Source organism: Oreochromis aureus, linkage group 12 (assembly GCF_013358895.1).
Source record: "Oreochromis aureus strain Israel breed Guangdong linkage group 12, ZZ_aureus, whole genome shotgun sequence".
In the NCBI taxonomy this organism is placed as follows: Eukaryota; Metazoa; Chordata; class Actinopteri; order Cichliformes; family Cichlidae; genus Oreochromis; species Oreochromis aureus.
This window is the reverse complement of record NC_052953.1, coordinates 28,274,872-28,295,485: the sequence shown is the minus strand read 5'-3', so window position 1 is coordinate 28,295,485 and position 20,614 is coordinate 28,274,872. Positions and strand designations below refer to the sequence as shown.

Sequence of the window (20,614 nt, the reverse complement as noted above, 5' to 3'; positions counted from 1 at the left end):
TCTGCACTGTGTGTGTGCTGTTTGTTATCAGCTGCAATGCGTGCATCAAATTACATGGTTTGTTTGGGGAAACCAGCTGTAACTTATAAGAGCCGTGGATGCAGACTGATATGGTGCAGATGGAGATCCTCATCAAACAGCGTGTAAGTCCTTACATGCTGTTGCTTGACTTCACTTGATTGCTGAAAAAGTTGTGACGTCACAAATGTTGGGATGCTGTGTAAAATCTAAATAAAAGCAGAATGGAATAATTAGCAAATTAATTAAAAATAATAATTTTTCTGTAATTTCCAGCACCCTGAGGGGAAACGGTAGCATGTTGACCGCTCTGTTGCATCACCCGTTCTTTTGTTCTTTTAACACTGCTGACATATTTTCCAACTTTTGCATCATAATGTTTCAGGCTTCAGAGCGTCCTTTGTTCTATCTTTAATTTCTTAAGGCACCAAATGTTTTCACTGGCTGACTGGTCTACTCTGCAGACAGCCCAGTTTAGCACTCAAGCATGCTGCTGTGACATGTGCAGACTGTGCTTTGGCGTTGGCTTGCTGATATAAACGATGATTTCCCTGAAAGCAGTCTGCATAATAGAATGTGTCACTCCTAATCCTGTAAATATTAATGGTGCCTTCTCAAACCTGCTGCTTACGTTCATGTTTTACCCACATGAACTCTGAGCGGTGAACTCCTCCCCACGTTTACCTCTGATAGACTCAGCCTGTCTTATGTTCTTTTTATACCCAATCATCTTACTAATTAACCTTATTCATTCTGAGATGCTTTTTTAGGTGATTTCTCAGTGTTAACTCTTGATGTGGTTTCTTTATAATATAAACAGTTTTAATTTCCTTTTTTATCATTTGCCTTTTACACAGCGCCCCAACATTTTTTGAAACTCTGTACATTAGTTTTATTTCCAAGTATAAACACTCATCGTCCACTCTCTTACCTACACCTTGCTAGTACTGGGTTGGACCTTCATTGCACAGATTCAACAAGGTGCTGGAATCCTTCCTCAGATTTTGGTTCATATTAACATCCCAGATGTTTTCTGTCTAATTGATATTTAGTGTCGGTGGAGACCATTGGAGATGGAGAGATGATCTGAGCTTTGTGACATGGTGTGCTATCCTGTTAGATGATGGGTACACTGTGGTCATAAAGGGATGGATATGGTCAGCAGCAATAGAATGTGGGGTGTCAGTTGGTACATAAGGTTCAAAACTGTGCTAACAAAATTTCCTCCACATCATCACGCCACCAGCAGCAGCAGCCTGAGTCACTGACACAAGGCAGGATGGATCCATGCTTTCATGTTGTTTACACCACATTTTGACCCTGCGCACTTAAGCTGCAGCAGATATTCAGACTCGTAAGAGCAGGCAGCGTTTTTCCAGCCTTCTGTCGCCCGGTTTCAATGAGCCCCAGCGAACTGTAGCCTCAGTTTTCTGTTCTTAGCTGACAGGAGTGGCACCTGTTGCACTCCTGTGCTGCTGTAGCACATCTGCTTCAAGGTTTAACATGCATTCAGAGATGCTCTTCTACCTTCAGTGTAACAAGTGGTTATTTGAGTTGCTGATGCCTCACTGCTCACACATTCTCCTCTGACCTCTGATATCATCAAGGCATTTTTCTCCCTGAGAACTGACGATTCTCTGTAAACTCTACAGATGATTGGGTGTGAAAATCCCAGCAGATTTTCTGACAACAACAACCATGCCACATTCAAAGTCACTTAAATCACCTTTCATCCTCATCCTGATGCTCAGTTTGAACTTCAGCGAATCATCTTCACCACGTCTGCTGCTATGTGATTAGCTGATTAGATATTGGTGCGAGCAAGCTGCTGTACCTAAGGAAATGGCCTATGAGTGTCCTTTCATAATACATTTACAATAGAGTGAATAACCATTTATTATTCATGTCAGACAAAGTAACACATTTAGCAAATTGTATTGTAACAAAGTCACGTTTAAGCAATCTGACAGCTATGACTGCAGTTTGAGGCCGTTGCTCTAATGCTGAGTCACTCTGTTTAGTCAGAGGAAAGCAGCATAAAAGCATTAAGGCACCTTACAAACATCTCTCATTGGACAGTATAGTCTAAGAAACTTAGACATATTAGACAGTATAAATATCCCACACTTAAAGAAAACACACTCAAACCTTTGGGGGGCACACACACTGTGACTTGGATTTCCCATTATTTCCCATTGTCTGCATTTTATTTTCTGTTGTGATCAAGTAACTTAAAACCAAAAACTCCGACAACTCATTTCAGAACAACTGAAACTGAGTTCTTTTCATCTGGTACAAAGTCACACATCTGCCTGAAGGAGATTCACAACTTGGGCACCGTGCACCTCCTACGACTCGACTCTGGCAAAGATGAATTTCTCCTCTTTCAGTCCTGCTGCCAGTGGAGCTGCAGAGCTTCTGAACTCCTGCAGCCAGCTGACCACACTGACTGCGGTCAAAGGGCTTGTGCACAGTGGTGTGAAATCTCCGACACGAGGGAAGCCATTAGTCTTCATTAGCAACTTCCAGGAGTTTCTTATGAAGTGCTGTGAAGTTGTCATTTGCCCTCTTTGCCAGGCAAGCTAGATGTGACATTTGTTTTCTTATGTGGTGGACCAAATGTGAGCTCACCCGGCCCCTAGTTTGTGTAGATGAGATCACGACCACTCTGCATTTAGGACAGGGATGTCAAAGGGGGCATGGAAAGATCCTCTCTCCCATTTTTCCTCAACTTTTTTCTTAAAGTGACCAATCATAACACGGCACCTCCAACGATCTAAAGTAAATTGATCGTTCCTCTCATTCGTCGTGTTAGTTGCCGGTGCTGTCTCTACAAACCACTCAATGTGGCTGATTTAGCATCAAAAGGACTACGCTGCATGGCTAATGTGAGCAAAAGGTGTGAGATTTCTCGTCATTGCACTCAAGGGGGCTTTTTATTGGGCTACCAGAGAGCCGTCTGATCCCTGGGCCCTGGCTGTATATTGGCAGCTGTTAAATGCTGAGCACAGGGAGATCTGTGCAGTTAAAGCAAATGGCCAAAGACTGACACCTGGTAGGTAGAAGAGCTCTGCTGAAGGTGATCTGGGAGTAGATGGGGACTCACTGCGACACAGTGTATCTCTGATCTGTCATTTTTTTGCAGCGTGAGACCCTTTCTGTCACCCTTGAACATTCTTTAGTAAAAAAGCCTTATTCATGGAGTATATTTGGGCTTTGGCAGCCTCTATCAGTCTTCTCCAGACAGGCTCCCTGATTTGTCATCCAGCCTAAATCTCCCCTGGGCTAGCTCTTACATAAGCTCTCTGTCATGCCTCTGTACACCCTGGCTTTTTGTCACCTGGCCCCGCACTGAGGCCTTTAGCAGTCACACCTGTCGCCTTCAGAACCACTGCGTAATGGGATTGACACTGCCGCTGCTGAAATGTACACCTCCGCTCTGAAGCTGACATGCTCTCCTCTGCTAAAGCTGAAGTGATCTAAAGAGAATTCAGCCCTTCGTGTTGCTGACAAACAGCCAAAAAAGTTGCGTGACCCCTTCTCTGGTCCCCTGAAGCATCACCAGAGAAGAAGTGTGGAGAGCAACAGTGTATTTGTGTTTCACATAAGGAGGGTTGGGGTAGGGGGGAAGGGCCAATTCCACAGAGAGAGTGGAGAGTCCTGCATCAGAGCATTAAACATAGGTAAATGATCAGACCACGATCTCTTAAGTGCATCATTAAAAGCTGAATGTCACCCCCTCCTCCTCCTTTTTTTTTTCTTTACTCTACATCGACCCTCCGCAAGAGTCTTAAACAGGCTGGTCAATACTTTCACAGGGGAGACTTTACTTCTCGCGCCTCTTTATGCACACACAACTGCCAATTCTGCTGTCTCATAAACCCATCTCTGTGTTTCGCTCCTCACCTGTAAAAGCCGGAGCTGCTATCCATACAGTCACGCGTGAACAAAAGACTCCTTGGTGTGTGGGTGTAAAAGGGCCTACAGAAGGCATTGTATGCAGCACGCAGACATGGGATTACAATTAGAAACCTGACTGGAAGTGATGTGTTTGTGCTAGGAAAAAGAAAAAGAGGTTCAATGAGATGTGAAACTCACTTAATTCAAATTTGTGAGTGTGTGTGTTGGTGGAGGCAAGAAGGGAAACTGTGTGGTTTTCTCTCTCTTTCCCTTCTATGCTAATGTTCGCAGTTTTCTAAGCATTTCTTTTGCCTGCAGCGAGTGGCGCGACGCAGGCAGAGACGGGCTTGTGAGCAAAGGCCCAGCGGTGGATTTTGGCCTGTGTGTGGAGGGCTGGAGGATGGCTGGATTGTTGTGCCAGGTCTTTATTCTCTGACCCCTCCTGTCCCATTCAAGGCTGACTTGGGCCTTTGGTGCTAACTGGCTGTTAATTGCCTGGGCTTTCTCCATGCTGCAGAAACTTGCTCCTTTCAAGGGAAACCAGCTTAATGAGATTATCTATCAGGGGTTGTCTAGACACCTGAATACACATACACCCCCCACACTCCCACCCCTTCCTTTCTTGCAGCCTTCACTACCTGGCAGGCTTCACACAAAGCCCTCAGGTGAAAGTTACCTGCGGAAAGAGTGCATGTTATCATCGTCATTATGGGTTTACACAGAGTTTCCCACCCACTGCTGTGGGTGCCTTTGATGGAAAGTGAGGAAAGTGTAAAGGAGATCATGCAAAAAATGTATTATATATAAAATATGAAAATATATATATGTGTGTGTGTGTGTATGCATTTCCAGACCAATATATCAGATTTATGCAATGTATTTATGAGAAAAGCCTGTGTACTTTGACTAAGTTATTGAAAACACTGCTGATTTTCTGAAAAATAAAAAAATAGACGCTACCTGTATGCACGCACAGACCGCAGTGCATTAACCCGTTTACACAGACCTTCAGCTGTGTTTCTCTCAGTTGTGCCAAATGAATTATAATGACTTTTTTTTAACCACGTTGCACAAACACACTAAATGGCATTTTCATGAGCAGACTCAGTGTGTGTGTGTGTGTGTGTGAGGGGAATATTTACACAGGTTTTGCTGCACTGAGTTATGTGTTCTGCAGCAGGGAAGTCCATCTCTATTTGTCTCTTAGCAGTTAATAAAGATGCATTTCCTTCACCCCCCACCTTCCTGTGGGGATGGTATCAAGCCTCTGTTAAGTCTCTTTGATTTCCAGCACTCTCCAATCACAGTGGGACTCCAACCCATCATTGTGCCACTTCAAAAGGATGCCCCCCCCTGGCCCCACCCACTTCTGGGCTACCCTTAAAAGTCATGGTCATCCCATCCTGCAAGGACTCAGCATCTCTGAAACATCTGCAGTGAGGACTGATTTGACCTTCTGACTTCCTTTCTGGGCTGTTGGATTTTTCTTTTGCATGTGAGGAAGGAGACCCAGGAGACAGAGCAGAGCTGAAGACACACTTTGGATATCACACACCTGGACTGAGGTGTGTCTTTTTTTTTTCTTCTTTTTTTTTTAAAGCCTTTTGAGTCAAAAACATATCAAGTTGAATCCAAAGGATGCAGTCCATCAGAGGTGAGTTGATGACTACTTCTTAATATCAGCTTTGCCTCCGTGAGCACACGCGTGTCTTCTTCTCCCAGTTTTTCCAGTAAAAAAAATGCTTATTCATGTTTTTCTTCTAGACTTGAAGTCCAACTTCAGCGGGCCTCCTCCGCCCCCCATGGCTCCCGGACCTGATGCCTATCTGCAGGGTAATATCAGGATGACTCTGGAGGACACTGAACTGTGGAAGACCTTCCATGAAATAGGGACAGAGATGATCATCACTAAACCGGGAAGGTAGGGCAACAGAAAAATCAAATCACATGCTAAATGTTCACACTTTGCTCCCCCACCTTTTACAGAGATCGTTCTTTCTTCCCGTGTTTACCAGGCGAATGTTTCCACATTGCAAAGTGAATCTATCCGGGCTTATTCCATGTGCCAAGTACGTGTTGTTGGTCGACATGGTCCCAGAGGATGGTTTCAGGTATAAGGTAAGACACCAGTAGCTTTTTCCTTTGTGTATAATGAGTCATGCATGAGAAAATTCACGTCCCAAGGCCTCACCAGAGTCATAAGTTTGGCTGTAGATATCCCAAAGTGGTAGCCAGTATCCCCAGACAAGGCATCCCCTGTTTATCACCCCCACCCCCACCCCCCAACATTGTACATCAAAGGATGTTATCTCTTCCTGTTTTTCTATCCCCTGCTGTGAGCCCACTGTACTACCCCCCGCTCCCCTCCCCATCTCTGTGGGTGGTACAGGCCAGCCATCGCTCTCCAGTCTATCGTGGAAAAGGAAGGAGTTGAAAATTCTTCAGTTACTCGCCTTTTTCAAATTGACTGACTCATGTGTCTCCCTCCAACAGTGGAATAAAAAGAAGTGGGAGGTAGCAGGAAAAGCGGAGCCTCAGCCTCCCTGCAGAACCTACCTCCACCCAGACTCTCCAGCACCAGGGAGTCACTGGATGAAGCAGTCCGTCTCCTTCCTCAAGCTCAAGCTGACCAACAACACGCTCGACCAGCACGGCCATGTGAGTAAAAGCAACATCTGCAACACTTAAAAAAAAAAAATTGTTATAAAGTTTGACGTCTTTAGACCGAACATTTTGGCAGTGCTTGAAAATCATGGCCTCCCTGTCTGCAGATCATTTTGCACTCCATGCATCGCTACCACCCGCGCTTCCACATCGTCCAGGCAGACGACCTGTTCAGTGTGCGCTGGAGTGTTTTCCAGACCTTCACCTTCCCGGAGACTTCCTTCACTGCAGTCACTGCCTACCAGAACACCAAGGTCTGTTTCTAGCACTGCAAGTACGCCGTGTGCCGAGAGACAAATCACAAAGTTTTAACTCTGACTTTATGTCTCCCTCTCCTGCAGATTACAAAGCTGAAGATCGATCACAACCCATTTGCAAAAGGCTTCCGGGATGAAGGCACTAATAAGAAAAGGTGAGGTTAAAATGCAGACGCGAAAGCTCCAGTTTGGTTGGTTGACTTGAAAGAATCTGAGCTCATTTATTGTTCAGTGTATTTTAGTTTGTATTTGTTTTTAATGCAACTGATCCACTGCTGCAGACGTGCCAACAAGGACCCATCGTGCCTTGAGAAGAGGACCAAGGCATCAGACATTTTGAACTCTGAAGAAGACAGTCCACCAGGTACCGCTTTCACACTCTTCTCTGTTCATGTTGATGCCTTTTTTTGTTTTGTTCTTTCTCTCATTTGATGATTTGTGGCTCCTCAGACTTCTGCCAGTCTTCGTATGACGGTTTCGACGGAGAGGATGAAGAGCTGCCCAAAAGAAAAGAAGAGGATGGTGTCAAAGAGGAGCGCTACTCTCCTTGGGATGCTGAGAGAGAGCACAGAGTGAGGACTGACTCTCCTGTTGGGGCAGACACAAGAGATCTCTACAGCACAGAGCAGCTTGTTCCTACTCCAGCTTCCTACCAGTCATACAGGTAAACATCAGTGATGCAGCAGATCATATTATAATCATATTGTTTTGATGAATGCCAATCAATATTTCTTCTTTTTCGTTTTTTTTACTCGCCAGGTTCCATGAGTATGGAAAGTCCCCGTCCCCCTCTTCCAGCATCGGCAGCAGCAACAGCAGATCCGGACGCAGCAGCTTTGAGTCCAGGGTTCCCGACATAGCCACGGTCCCTGATCACGACTCTTCAAAGCCCCGTGAGGTTGGCCCTTCCAGCTGTGGCCCCCAGCACCTCCCGGGCCCCCAGGACTACACGGGGGTGCTCAACATGTCTGTGGCCCAGGCCAGCAAGCCGGGGGTCATTGGTCACCACATCTACAACCCCTACAGCACCGAGCAGCCCCTGGGCCAGTGGGGCGGCCCAGGTCCTTCCCAGTATCCCCCTCCTCACCATCTGACCGCTGACTACACCACGCAAGCTGTGCATCACAGCTATCACCATGGCAACGTGGCCGAGTGGAGCCAGTACCCGCTGTTCTCTTATTCGTGCTGGTGAAGGGATCTCCACCGTCAACTGAGAGTTACTTTACTGCTGCTGCTTATGATGCCATCTTAACAAAAAGCTGATCCCAGCACTCACAGCTGTGAGAGCGCATGCCTAAACAAGGCTGAGGGCCACAATCCTGCAGCCAGAGTGAGAAACACTGAGAGGAGAGAGTAAGAATAAGGAATGGCTCTGTCTGCTGTTCCGACTGGCAGGATGCAAACCGGCCATTTTATGCTGAGTGCAACTCGAGTTTGTGGTTTGATTGTTTGAAAAAAACAAAACAAAAAAACAATTATTTATTTTGCATTTCACCTCGTTTCCTGGTGTAAATAAATATTTTTGTAAAAAGCTAAGAATAATAATGTAAGAGTTAATCATTCGTGTGCAATTATTGTTTGTCGAATTGTGGTGTGACCTAAAAAAACATAAAAAATAAATAAAAGTCTCTGGACTTAAAGTCTTGTGTGTGAATCCGTATCATTATTACACTGACATCTTATTAACTTGAGATACGAAAATGTACAAAAACATGAAAGAAATATTTTTTTCTATCCTGAATCTCACTCTTATGCATTTTGCTTCTATTCAAACAAAACTGTGACAACAAAGGTTGTGGAGTGTCTCTAGATTCGTATCCTTTTTTATTTACTTGTGACCCTTTAATTATTTCTCACACCAGCATCTGCCCGCTGACTTTGATTTCCTCCCAGTCGATGTTCACGCATGCAGCCAGTCTCCTGACTGAATGGGTAAGAGTTTGTAAAAGTGCCTGAACTCCTTGGCCTTCTCCCAGTGGGTGCACATCTGCATGCTTTGTACCTGGCCACCCCTGATAAGAGCCGCAGCCTTTGGTGGTGTTTGTTTGTATTTCCTCTTTGTTGATCTAATGAGGCTATACTCTGTAGTTTCGACAAGCACAGCATGCATTAAAGACGCTGTATTACTGCGACTCCGGGTCACCTGCTGTGGTTTACCCACCGGCACATAAAGCATCTCCACGGCCCTCATTCTCCATGTCAATGAGCTTTAAAAAGCATGAAAATATGGGGGCTGTTGGCTCCTTTTCACAACTGAAAAACACAGGCTGAGCCCACTGTCTCCACCCTCAGGGGGATATGGGCTGCTAATGACTTTCGTAAAATCCAAGGGGGGGTAAGAGGAAGAGTGGTTTGGGGGGGTGGGGGCGAATTATCCTTCAGGAGAAACCCAAGTCTAGTGTGGATTTTATCCAGTGCAATTCATTATCCGAGCGCTTCCCTGAACTGGCGTGTCCACCCACAGGCTTCTCCTGCTGAACACACTTCATTTGCCCATTTTAATGAGGACAAGAAGAGGCTGATCTTTACAGGAATCTGCTCTGCCCGGTGAGCAGGTCGGAGCAGAGGGAGCTCAGACTCACAGAAACAGTTTGCTTAACCTCTTCCACCCTGAGCTCCGTTGTACAGGAACAGGACTGTATCTATTTTTAAAAAAAAATGCTTTCATCACCACATTTTCCACCTCTGCCCACAATAACTAACATTTCTGTTGCATTTTAATTAATCTACAGTAGCAGCTGAGAGTTTTGCAAACAGATTCATGACTCATTGAAATCTGTCTGACCTGATGATAAAGATCAGGAGACTTGCAAACTGTGCAGCTCCTTTCCATGCAGGCTTTGAGTTTTTCATGCTTTAAAGGGTTAAACTAGGTGAATATAGGATCATACTGCACAGATGAATGCACGAGAGTCATTTGTCTTCATGCCATCTACACCTGCAGGAAGCCTGTGTTCTCAGCCAAAAACATGTGCTAAAATATTTGTCAGTGCATAATTTTAATTTGCTTAAAGCTGGTGATGTCACAGCTGGTCTCCGTTCATAATATGGTCTCATAATCTGTTGTAATAACATGTTAACAACAGTAAAATCCCATCTTTCATGTGTGTCATACTGATGAGACCCTCAAGTTTCATACAGTTAAATCCACAGCAGAATTATCTGTTAATGATGGCTGCAGGGAAGTCTGGACTTCACATGTAATTTAGACATGCAAGATCAAATAAGTGAAAAAGAGAAAAACAATGGTCAGTTTTATTACTTTATAAAAATCTTTTATGAGTAATTAAACTATAAATTAATGAATACATGTGAAAAAATGCAAATTACACCTGGGAACAGTTCATGGGGAAAGTGCAAAGCAGGCCAAATGTTCAGCAGCTGCATGAAAAACTTTGTGACACAAAATACATAATACAACTTCTTGCAGGACTTTGCACATCAAGCAAAAACAGTGGTTACTTAGATACTGGTGCAAACATAAATGATAAACTCATTGTTTTATGCTCCATGATATAAAGACACCCTAACCCTAACCCCCTATGTCTCTGGGTCACTGTGTGTAGTGTGACCGGTCTCCACTGTAGACGTCTAGGAGGGAAATCGTCTGCGACACAATGAAAAGCAATGTTTTGCAGGCCAGATCTTCGTCTACAGGTGACTTTCTTTGTTCTCTATTGATTTCAATTGACTTCCTCCTCTCCTGCAGAGCAGGAGAAAGTAGAGGATACAAGTGGGCACTTAGCAAAATCCCCTCGGCTCACACATCCTCAACTCCACTGGGTTTAATCTGCATAACTCTACATCACTGGCTAATGTGGGCCTTTTAATTGCTCTGATAATGGTCCAGCAAAGAGCACCAGATCGACCCGCACTCAGACTTCTGTAACGGCCGCTGACGCGGTTAAGAGCGCGACTGTACGTTTTAAGTGGCCCCGAGGTGGTAGTATAGCTTTAGAACACAGAGATTTGATGCGTAAACACAAACACAGATCCTGGATGTCCAGCGCTGATGTCAGCAGATCCTGCCAGACTACTTGCTGGGGGCTGGCACAATAGTGTGAAAGAGAGGGGTGTGGGGGTGCGTGGGAGGGAGCACACACACTTAGTGCTGGTGGGGGGTAACAGATGTAGATGAAACAGCCTCAGAGAGGAAAGTAGCAGTCAGCCTTCATAAAGCTGATGGAGTTCAGAGCCAAATGGAGAGGAACTGGTAGAGACTGGGAGGAATAAAAAGCAGGAGGCAGCAGTTCAAACAAGGAGCACAATCAACTGTTGGGAGCTGACGTTAGATTTATGAAATGGGCTTTAAATTAAACAAACAAAAAAAAGAGCAGTGAAGACAAACTCAAGTCAGAGATTTGTCGAAGCGAAAACATCTGCTTCTCAGTTACACGCCTGACAATTTCCTGTAACTTTTTCACCAAATACTTCTTTTCTAAATGATAAAAAAAATCAACAAAACTAATATTTGTTAGAAGTCAGTTTCAGTTCCGTAGACGTTTGTTCCCCAAGACGATTTAAATGGTGCTTCAAGCTCAATGCTTGAAAAATCCAGTCCATTCTTAAACCCATGTAATACTTTTCCCTCTATAACATTCAGACGTGACAAAAACAGGACGTATATATATTTTAATCAAATTTAAAAAGTTATCTTGTTTGCATATGTTTGACAGTGTTTCCAACAAATCACGTGGAAAAGACGGGTACATTTACAATTACGTGGGTTCAAATGAAGAGTTAACAGTGGTTGAGTCCAGTGTGAAACAGAGTTTGCAATGAACTAAGGCGACACACACTCACGCTCTCACACACACACACACACACAGTTCAGTGATTCGGTGAACACAAATATTCTGAAACAAACCATCATTAGGATACAGACTAACTCAAGTGATGAGCGGATCAGTGAAAGGACATACATGCACAAAAATAAAGTAATGGTTAATTTTCACATTTCATTTACAAATAAATGGCAACTTCAATCTGTAGACCCCCACCCCCCCCCATCCAGGTACAGACATAAATAAATTAAATTATTATTTGGAATTACTCATTATTTATGATATCAGAGGCACGATAGCTAAGGCTCGTCTCTGTTCAGACATACGCGGATCACATATAAACTCAGGCTAAGAGTGAATGAAAGAAAGAAAACAAGGCACGACGTTTGCACAACGTAACGATCATTCAGAGGTTTGGAGAGATGATAGCTCCACTGAGCAGCTGTCTGGGGGCTGGAGACAAAAACTCACTTCTTGTATGTTTATTGTTGAGAACTGACAATGCAGAGAACCAGCTGAGGAATAATGAGAGCTGAGTCTGTGTGACCCCTGCCATTCTTTTCACAGATAAAACACGTGCTTGGTTTGGGGGTTTTTTTTTGCAAAACCGCTTTTATAGTATTTTTTTTTTTTTTTTTGAAACAGGAACTGTTATTACTACAGAATACAACTTCAGTGTGTGGCATTGCAGAAAATAGAAATAAGGAAGAAGTCACTTCTCTAATCTCCAAGTGGCTTTGTGACCCGTTCAGCTTCAAGTTGTCAGACCAGAAGAGCGCACTCTGGTCTAGGATATGCCTGGTCATAGTTTTTACTCTCTTGTTTTGGTAGTTGTGGATTTCGTTGGAGATTCATCGTCGGGTTTTGAGTTTCTCCAGCAGTCTCGCCACAGACTTGTCCTTGCTAGCATTGACCAACGTGTCCCTTTTATGTTTATTTAGCCACACAGTAATACTGCTCCCAAAGTAATAACTGGGGGCCCCACAGTCTTAAAGGAAAACCCACATGTGTCTTTACTCCAAAGTACCATGTTATTGCATAGCTACTAATCTCGAAAGCGTTCTTTGCTCTCTGTGATAAGCGTCGCAGAAACACTGGTGGTTTTAAGGAAATAATGACGAGCGATCAGTAACAAACAGCAGCGTGAACATTTGTTCAGAGAAGAGATTCCCGGGCGGGGCAAGAGTACCTAAGGTCAGATCAGAGAAATAAGAAAAAGGTCCTGAATGACACCTTTGGTTCAGAGGCACTCCGAGTTGTCAACATGCATGCGACACCCCAAAAAAACTAAATACATCCGAAACTCAACATGCTGAGTTGAATAAAAAAAGAAGAAAGAAAGAGATCGCAAGGAGGTCCTTGATGATGATGGAATCCGATTAACACGGCAGCTTCAGTCCACACTTGAGTCATCTGAGCTGTCCATGTCCACTTCTTCCCATGAAGCCTTGGTGCGTTGCTCCCAGCTTCTGGCCTGGGCGATCACAGCGGGGGTCATGAGCGCCACACAGGCTGCCAGGCCGGAGACGTGCGCCTTAAACTCCGTGCCGTTTTTCCACTCGTCTTTGTCGGCGCTGTACACGTGAACGTATTTCATCCTGTTGCCTTTGTCGTGCGTACGCCCTCCCACGACGTAGATGTGATTGTCCAGCACAGCTATGCCGGGTTCTCCGTGGCCAGCAGGGAGGGGGGACATTAAAGACCAAGAGTTGGCTGTGGGGTTAAAGCACGCTACCTGAAATTGAAGAAAACAAAAAACAAAAAAAAACAACAGGGAGTAATAAATTACTCTTTATTTCATAAAAGTGCTGCAGGAAGAGCATCAAAAGATGCCGCTCTGGCTCGCACAGAAATTAATTTAATTAGCTTGAGAAGTCAAAGCTTCTGGCCTGTATTAGTATGCAAAATAATGTCGGTCTCGAAAAGGCCGTGGAATATTTTCAAATTTAAATTCATATTATAGGAGGAAAAAAAAACAGGTGAGCAGGCTAAAAAAAGAGGCAATACTTTAAACTGCATGAGAAGCAGAGAGCCAACGATAAACAGCTGCGATCACTCATGACCATACCTTCAGGACATCCCTCCTGTATCCGCGCTCGTCATTACTTCCTCCGATAACGTACATGCGGCCGTTAACGGCTGCCATGCCGTGCCACGCCCGCTCCACCGGGCCCTCTGCGCACCCTGTCCAGCGATTGGCTGCTGGGTCAAAACAGCAAGTCTCTCTGAGGTACGCCACGCCTCGGCGCCCACACGTTATATAAATTTTTCCATCCACCACTGCTCCAGCATGGGCATACACCTGAAAAGGTAGACTAGTATTACACTGGATGTAGGTCTCAGCACAAATGTGAGTAAGCAGCGCCATCATGTGGACAGTAGAAGAATCATATGCACTCTTCATTTTCAATCTTTCACACCTTCAGGTTCCCATACCTCTCTCTTTAGAGGAGACACAAATTCCCATGTGTCTTTGTGTGGGTCATAACGCTCCACCGACTCCAGCTCGTGGTTGTAGTCTCGCCCTCCGATGGCATAAATATGGCCGCCCACCACACAAACACAGTGGTCGGCATGCTGCTGCTGCAGAGGCTGGATGGTGTGCCACTTGTTGTGACGGGGGTCGTATCTGGAAAGAGCAGACGAGTCTCAGAACAGTGAAGAAAAAACTTGATGAGCTGATCTGGAAGCAAAGAGGAAACTCTATTAAAACAAAACAGAACCGTTAGGTTTCTATTGATATTGTTTTAAAAATCTTTAAGGATTTAGCAGCTCTTCTGTGCAGCTCTTTTTATAAATCACACAATCCTCATCAGCAGATAGGAATTTGTCTTGTTGTTTTTTTCCATCTTAAAGCAAAGAGCCAATCCCCTTTACTCTAACATGTACTCAGTTCACTCCTTCATTTGCCAATATTCATATAAAAAGGCACTGCAACATTAGTAAATAACTTTTAGTTGTGGATGTTTGTGTGCAAAGTCTCAGCATGAAGTCAACTTTCTTCCCCCCACTTCACTTCTCCACCTCCCACCAGCCCTGTCAACTGGTGTTAAAGCTCAGAAATTACGAATATTCAGCTCCATGACTTTATGATGCACTGCACAAGTCAGTTTGGCATCTGACGCCAGCAAGTAACATCAGTAATGTGTCAGCCAAAGAAACGCCTCCAGAGACCGACAGCTGCTCAGAAATCCTCCACCACAGTAACTGTGAGTCAGAGAACACCCCTGGAGCGATGTATTTGGCATCTTTACACTGAATTAAAAGCATCTAAATTAAACTATAAATATCAGTGTCTAGTTTATTTGAATCAAACCTGTATCCCCATTTGCATCTAATTAATGCTTGAGCCCTTTGTGGGGTTTAATGTTGGTCGCTGTTGTGGCAAGCTACTACTAAAGATAATCTCCCTCACCAGAACAGCAGTGTAAGCACATCATATTAACCACTCAGACCGGTAAACAGGAAGAGCAGGTTCGCTTACTTAAAGAACATCTCTGAAAGACCAGAGTTCTTTGCTCGGGCTCACAATGATGTGAAAGCGTCACTGAAAATAACACCTGAGTATGAGGCAGTCATGCGGCAACATAATGGAGACAAGCCGAGAGCATCAAACATGGGAGGATGTCGAGCAAAAAAGGATGAAATCACAAAAGGTGTGTGAACCTGCTTTTCAAGCAAATGTGGTTTTTACGACAAGTCATTTTCTGCTTGTCCAGAAGAAAACTCCCACCCTGATATTTCTGCAGCTGGGTCAGCTGTGTCTCCTTTCAAAGCTCCCAAATCACCACAGTATTGTGAATGCTGGAGGTGTGGATGTACCTAAACAGATGTTGCCAAAATATGAACTGTGAACATCATTTAAAAAACAAACAAGGAGAAAAAGTTCTTTAAGATAATGAATAACTGTAACTTGGAAAATCTACATTTCCATGACAACTAGGCAAACTCCATGTGCTGGCAAAGATCCTCAAACTCCTTCCTTCCTCTCCTTTTATCGTCTCGAGGATCAAATCATGCAAATGAAAGTCCAGAGCCTCCTGTAAGATTGCTTCCTGTATTTTTAATTTAAAAACTCAACAGTAATAAACTGATTAATGAGATTAATCAGCTGCAGCTCTAACTTAACCACAAAAATGAACCATAAAGGGCGTATGACAGGCTCTCACCTCCAGCAGCGGGTCTCTGCATGAAATCCACTGGTGTTCATGTCCCCGCCAATAAGATAAACAAAGTTGTTGAGCACGGCGATGCCCTGGTTGGACATCCGGGGAGTGTGAGCTGCAGTGAGACTCCTCCACTCCCCCCAGCTTGGGTGAAACACCTGAAACAGGTGATCGGTGTATGCGAGGGAGCTGGAACTAAACATTCCCCCGAAGCCCAGTATGCAGTGGAAAGTGGACCGCGGCTGGGTGAGAGGAGTCTGGAGGACAGGCTGCAGGAGCTCCTGTTCGTGGTAGCGCAGTGCAGCTGAAACAGAATCCTTCAGTGGACACTGCTTCAGTCTGTTGTGCAATCTCTGCAGCATGTGCTTTTCAATCAGGCAAAACCGCACTGCGTCGAGCATCTTGAGATTGTCCTTTGGGTGAGGGAGACAGAAACATAAATGCAACACTTTAATAGAGTGTAATTAAGATGTGTGCTTTATTTAGATAGATGAGTATAAATGCAAACACACCTTTGGACTGACCTGCAAATACACCTGGTCAGTTTCCACCTGCTCGGGACTGTAATGATAGTGAAGCGCTGCCTCGTACACCTCATTCTCGCTGTTCACCTGGAGCTCGTCGCTGCTCAGCGCCCTGAACACTTCATCCTGGGGCAGCTGTCGGTACACATCTGTTCGGGACAACGTCTGAATGTTGCTGAGCATGAAGCAGTGCACCTTGGCCTTCAGCTGTTGCAGTGCGTAGAGATCGGCCAGGTGATACAGCTCTAAAATGTTGTTCTCGTCCATCCAAGAGAAAAGGAAATCACAGCAGAAGCCTATGACATTCTCGAGCTGGAAAACACAAAAGCTGCACAGGTTAGCTGAAAAAATTTAAAAAACAAAACAAAATAAGAAAGAAGTAGGAACAACAACCTACTTGTACAAGTGTGGCAGCTATCAGGACTTCCTGCACGCACTCTGGGTCTAAGTCGATCTCTGACGTGTAGATGTAGTCAAGTATTTTCTTCATGGCCATGTAGGACACTCCATGAATTGCAATCTCCTTTTGCTGTGTTTCCCGGAGGCCTCCTGCAAACATCCCCCTAGTGGAGAAGGGTAATAAAGTATTATGCTGGGTCATCCTGGTCACCCAGTAATGATAAGACTCACACCCTATCAAAAGGGAGAGACGTAGCAACTCAAAGAACGTTGAATTCAAATGTATGGGAGAAAAAGCAAAAATTGTGCCGGCAGAGGGAGAAAAAGCCTTATTTTAGGATAAGCCAGCAAATTGTTTTTAATATAACTGATTATTCTATATCCGCAGTTTTTAGGACATGGTTACCAGTGAAATGAAATTTAATATGACAATGCTTAATGGAAAATCATTATCTGTAAGGGGGTTAGAGGGCTACCTGTCAAGAGCAGAGCCTGAGAGTTTACTGACTCGATGCATTACCCTGAAAATATTCTGCAGTCCTGCACTGACTACAAATAAGCATTCAGGACAAAAATGTTGCATTGACTCTTGGCTTATGCAAACTGCAGGCTGAGGTTTTCAGTGAAACCTCTAAAATGTGTCTCTTACAGTTTTAGTTTGAAACATGATGTAGGAAAGAAATCGCAAGTAAAAGTAAAATTCAACACAGACCTAAAACAAACTGTAGCTATGTCACCTGACTGGTTTAACTAGCTGATGGAACATTTGGAGAGATTAAAACACAGATGCAACATTGGGCCTGATTGTGTTGTCAAAATCAGGCGCAATTTTGCAATCGGCTGAACCAGCTGCCCTACAACGAGTGCGAGTGAGTCAAATCATCGCTGTCTCTTCACAGCAAGAAGGTTCCTGCTTTGAACCTGCCAGCTGGCTTGGTCTGTATGTTCTCCATGTGAATTTGTGGTTTCTTCCCACAATCCAAGGACATGCATGTTAGATTAACTATTTAATCTAAACCAGCTCCAGGTGTGAATGTACGTGTAGTTGTTTATTTCTCTTTGTGGGAGTCCTGTGACGGACTGGCATCGACCCAGGGCGTACCCCGCCTGTCACCCTATGACATTTGGGACAGGCTCCAGCTCCAGAATTGGATAAGCAGTTAATAAAATGAATAGAAGGATGGGTTGACGAGTCCATCTTTTTATCTCTGCTTCACACAGACATCCGCAATGTTTCCATTGTTGTTAACATTTCCAGGCTGTTACGGAGTAACTCAAGTGAATAAGAACACTGTGAATTATGCTCAGACACTGACTGTGATATGACGAACAGATAGCCAGGAACAAATACCAACAAGTTAGGTGCAGTAACTATGCTCACAGTAACACATTTGAAATTATTTGGTGGTGACATTTGTATTCCAGGCACAATAGCTCTATGCTGACCTTGTAAGCTAGTGGACTTAAAGGAACAAGTGACCCTGGTTTTATTACCACTAAATGTTTTCAAGTTTTAGGCTTTAGACGATAATAAAAACAAACCAGAGTTATATAACTAAGAAGGAAGTCTTTAATTTTTTTAACAGTTAAATCACCTGCACAGAAGTTTTGATGTGTCTACAGTATGCAGGGAAAGACTAAACCACAGGTGCAGTTCAAGGCCTCTGAGGGCAAAGCACTGAGGTTCAAGAAATCATGTGACTGGTGCAGAACCGAAAATATGCAAACCACTAGTGATCATATGACAATGTTGCTGAGCTTGAGGATACATTTGGTTTCAACTGGACTGTGCAAGATGCCTAGGCTTTGTCTTGTGACATGGGGGTGCCACAGTAACTGGTCAGATTTGCTAGTAAACACATTAGCATATGTTGTGGTGTGTGTTATAGGAAACAACTTATTCATTCAGTAGCCTGGAGGTGGCTGACTATTTTGACGGTCAATGGCGTGCATATGAATGCTCTTGTATGAAAATTTTGGATCTCTGTGGACACAGGCGCAAAAGATTGCATACAGTACTGTCGTGTGCACAGAGAGAAAACAGCAAAGTGAAGTCAAAGCAAAAGAAAAAATAACTCCTGTGAGTTTTACCTGAAATAATCACAGGAGGCTGCCAGTATTATACGGTGGGCTTGTATTGGGCGACCTTCCACAACCAGCACAACATCAAACAAGGTGCCACTGTGTCTGAGAGACAGTAGGCCGTCCAGCAGGCTGCAGAAATGCTCTGAACTTCTGTAGGACTGTCGGCGCAGGCGGCCCGATGACCCGGCGCGTCCCCCTACTGGACTCAGAGCTCCATCCTCAGCCATGAAAGCACAGCGGCGCTCGGGCTTCATCGCGTTTGTCTGCCTGATACATACATCACGCAAAGCTGTCTTCACTTTATTTCTAAAGTGGAATCAAACAGCACAGCGACATGTGGTGCAAACAGGAAGAAAAATGTAGCTAGAAGCTAAACAGGCGGTGTGGGTGACAATGCTCGCTTGCAAATGGCACTGCACAGTCAGTGTGAAATTACAGAATTGTACCACATTAAATGCCCGATAAATGCCACACATGAAACCAAAGAACTGTTAGAAAGCATATAAATTACAAACAAATCTCCCTACCTTCGGCTAGCTGTCACTCCGCGGCAGAGCTGTTAGCTAATGTTACTTTCGTATAAAAGACAGCAGCCAAAACAAGCTAGAGGCTACTTAGCGCGCCAGCTAGTGCAACGCACTCTGTAACAGCAGGATGTAAAACACAACCAAAGCGACTGTACAGAGAAGAGTCCTCGTATTGTTCAAAACCAGACGGGTGTCTAGTACTACACGGCCTCAGGAACACCTTCACTTCGGCGAACTGAGTTGCACCTGATACATAAAAACAAAGTCTGTTTACTTTTTGGTATTTTGGCGTTAGATCAACTTCCATTGGTCATTGCTGTGCTATGTCCCACCCATTTCTGAAATCGAACCAATCAGAGAAATCTTTCACATTGCCGAGAAATAAAGCGAGAGCTTCAGCTTTTAAAACGGTGCTAAGCAGTGTTCAGTGTGTGGACATGACCATTTTTACGATGGGCCACATTAAGAAAAAAACAAAACACAACACAATTTTGAGAATAAAGCCGAAATGTCAAGATTATAGTCGAAAATCTATTTAGAGAAAAAAAGTCGAAATGTGGAGATTACAGTTGAAAAGATGGTGCAGAAAGTTGCATCTGGTCAGACATACGCACACACAAGCCTAGAACAATGAATTGTACAAAATGAAATGGCTGGTAATGGACAGATGCGATCAATGGTCACACCTTCGTGTAACAAGAGGATGTATGTTGTATCACACGACGGCTGATGAGGGTTTTTTTTCACTAACTCATCTACAACAGGGCATTTTGTAGAGGGTATACAGCAGCCGCATTTCGACTTTTTTCTCGAAATTTCGACTTTATTCTTAAAATGATCAGTAATATTATTTTTTTCTGAATGTATCTGCATTATATTAAATCTAGTCGTTTTAAAAAGAAATGAAAATGATATGAATAAAATGTTTCTTTAACACTACCTTTAAAGACAAATACATGCTGTGATATTTTCTGACACAAGATGGCGCTGCTTCCTTCTCAAACACCTTTGAAGCTTCTACCTGTCACACCTGCACCAGGGGCTTAGCATATTTACTACTTTGTCCCACTTTTGTGTTTATTTTGGTAAGGGTGTTAAAAAAAGGCAAAAATGTTACACATCTACAGCAGCTCAGGGCAAATTGTGTAGAATTTACTTTATTGTGTTTTCGGAACTCTTACATAGACTGACCAATTAAAAAGCAGTGGTTAGGCTATGGCTACACAATGCAAAAAGATAATATAAAGCTCTTCAAGCCATATTTCTTCTTTTTTTAAGCCTCCAGTATTT

The 20,614-nt window shown here is 43.9% G+C and overlaps 2 protein-coding genes across 4 annotated transcripts; one reads left to right on the top strand and one right to left on the bottom strand.

Annotated features, from left to right (window-relative positions):
• The first annotated feature begins 5,556 nt into the window (after positions 1 to 5,556).
• tbx16 (T-box transcription factor 16) lies at positions 5,557 to 8,399 on the top strand. The gene is made up of 9 exons (XM_031731268.2): positions 5,557 to 5,572; positions 5,683 to 5,839; positions 5,934 to 6,036; positions 6,412 to 6,576; positions 6,690 to 6,836; positions 6,924 to 6,994; positions 7,121 to 7,203; positions 7,290 to 7,503; positions 7,599 to 8,399. The coding sequence occupies exons 1-9, from the start codon at positions 5,557 to 5,559 to the stop codon at positions 8,029 to 8,031; spliced, it is 1,389 nt and encodes a 462-aa protein (XP_031587128.1). The 3' UTR covers positions 8,032 to 8,399.
• A 3,691-nt stretch (positions 8,400 to 12,090) lies between these two features.
• On the bottom strand, positions 12,091 to 19,598 carry klhl22 (kelch-like family member 22). Of its 3 annotated transcripts, none has more exons than XM_031731274.2 (8): positions 19,325 to 19,598; positions 18,804 to 19,103; positions 16,711 to 16,876; positions 16,302 to 16,625; positions 15,793 to 16,202; positions 14,060 to 14,252; positions 13,692 to 13,925; positions 12,091 to 13,358 (listed from the first exon to the last, which is right to left on the bottom strand). In XM_031731274.2, exons 2-8 carry the CDS (start codon positions 19,049 to 19,051, stop codon positions 13,017 to 13,019), a joined length of 1,917 nt encoding a protein of 638 aa, XP_031587134.1. In that variant the 5' UTR covers positions 19,052 to 19,103; positions 19,325 to 19,598; the 3' UTR covers positions 12,091 to 13,016. The 3 variants fall into 3 exon arrangements, with proteins under 3 accessions (XP_031587134.1, XP_031587133.1, XP_031587136.1); XM_031731273.2 differs by having other exon boundaries at positions 18,804 to 19,064; XM_031731276.2 differs by having other exon boundaries at positions 16,314 to 16,625; positions 18,804 to 19,064.
• Between the last annotated feature and the right edge of the window lie 1,016 nt (positions 19,599 to 20,614).

What these genes read in the sequence shown, in the direction of transcription:
- tbx16 (XM_031731268.2), top strand. An exon ending in CTGCCTACCAGAACACCAAG is followed by an intron (nt 6,837 to 6,923) that starts GTCTGTTTCTAG and finishes CCTCTCCTGCAG; the next exon opens with ATTACAAAGCTGAAGATCGA. An exon ending in GCTTCCTACCAGTCATACAG is followed by an intron (nt 7,504 to 7,598) that starts GTAAACATCAGT and finishes TTTACTCGCCAG; the next exon opens with GTTCCATGAGTATGGAAAGT.
- klhl22 (XM_031731274.2), bottom strand. Translation starts at nt 19,051, where the DNA reads ATGAAGCCCGAGCGCCGCTGTGCTTTCATGGCTGAGGATGGAGCTCTG. An exon ending in GCCTCCTGTGATTATTTCAG is followed by an intron (nt 16,877 to 18,803) that starts GTAAAACTCACA and finishes CTTCTCCACTAG; the next exon opens with GGGGATGTTTGCAGGAGGCC. An exon ending in ACAGGAGGGATGTCCTGAAG is followed by an intron (nt 13,359 to 13,691) that starts GTATGGTCATGA and finishes CTTCAATTTCAG; the next exon opens with GTAGCGTGCTTTAACCCCAC.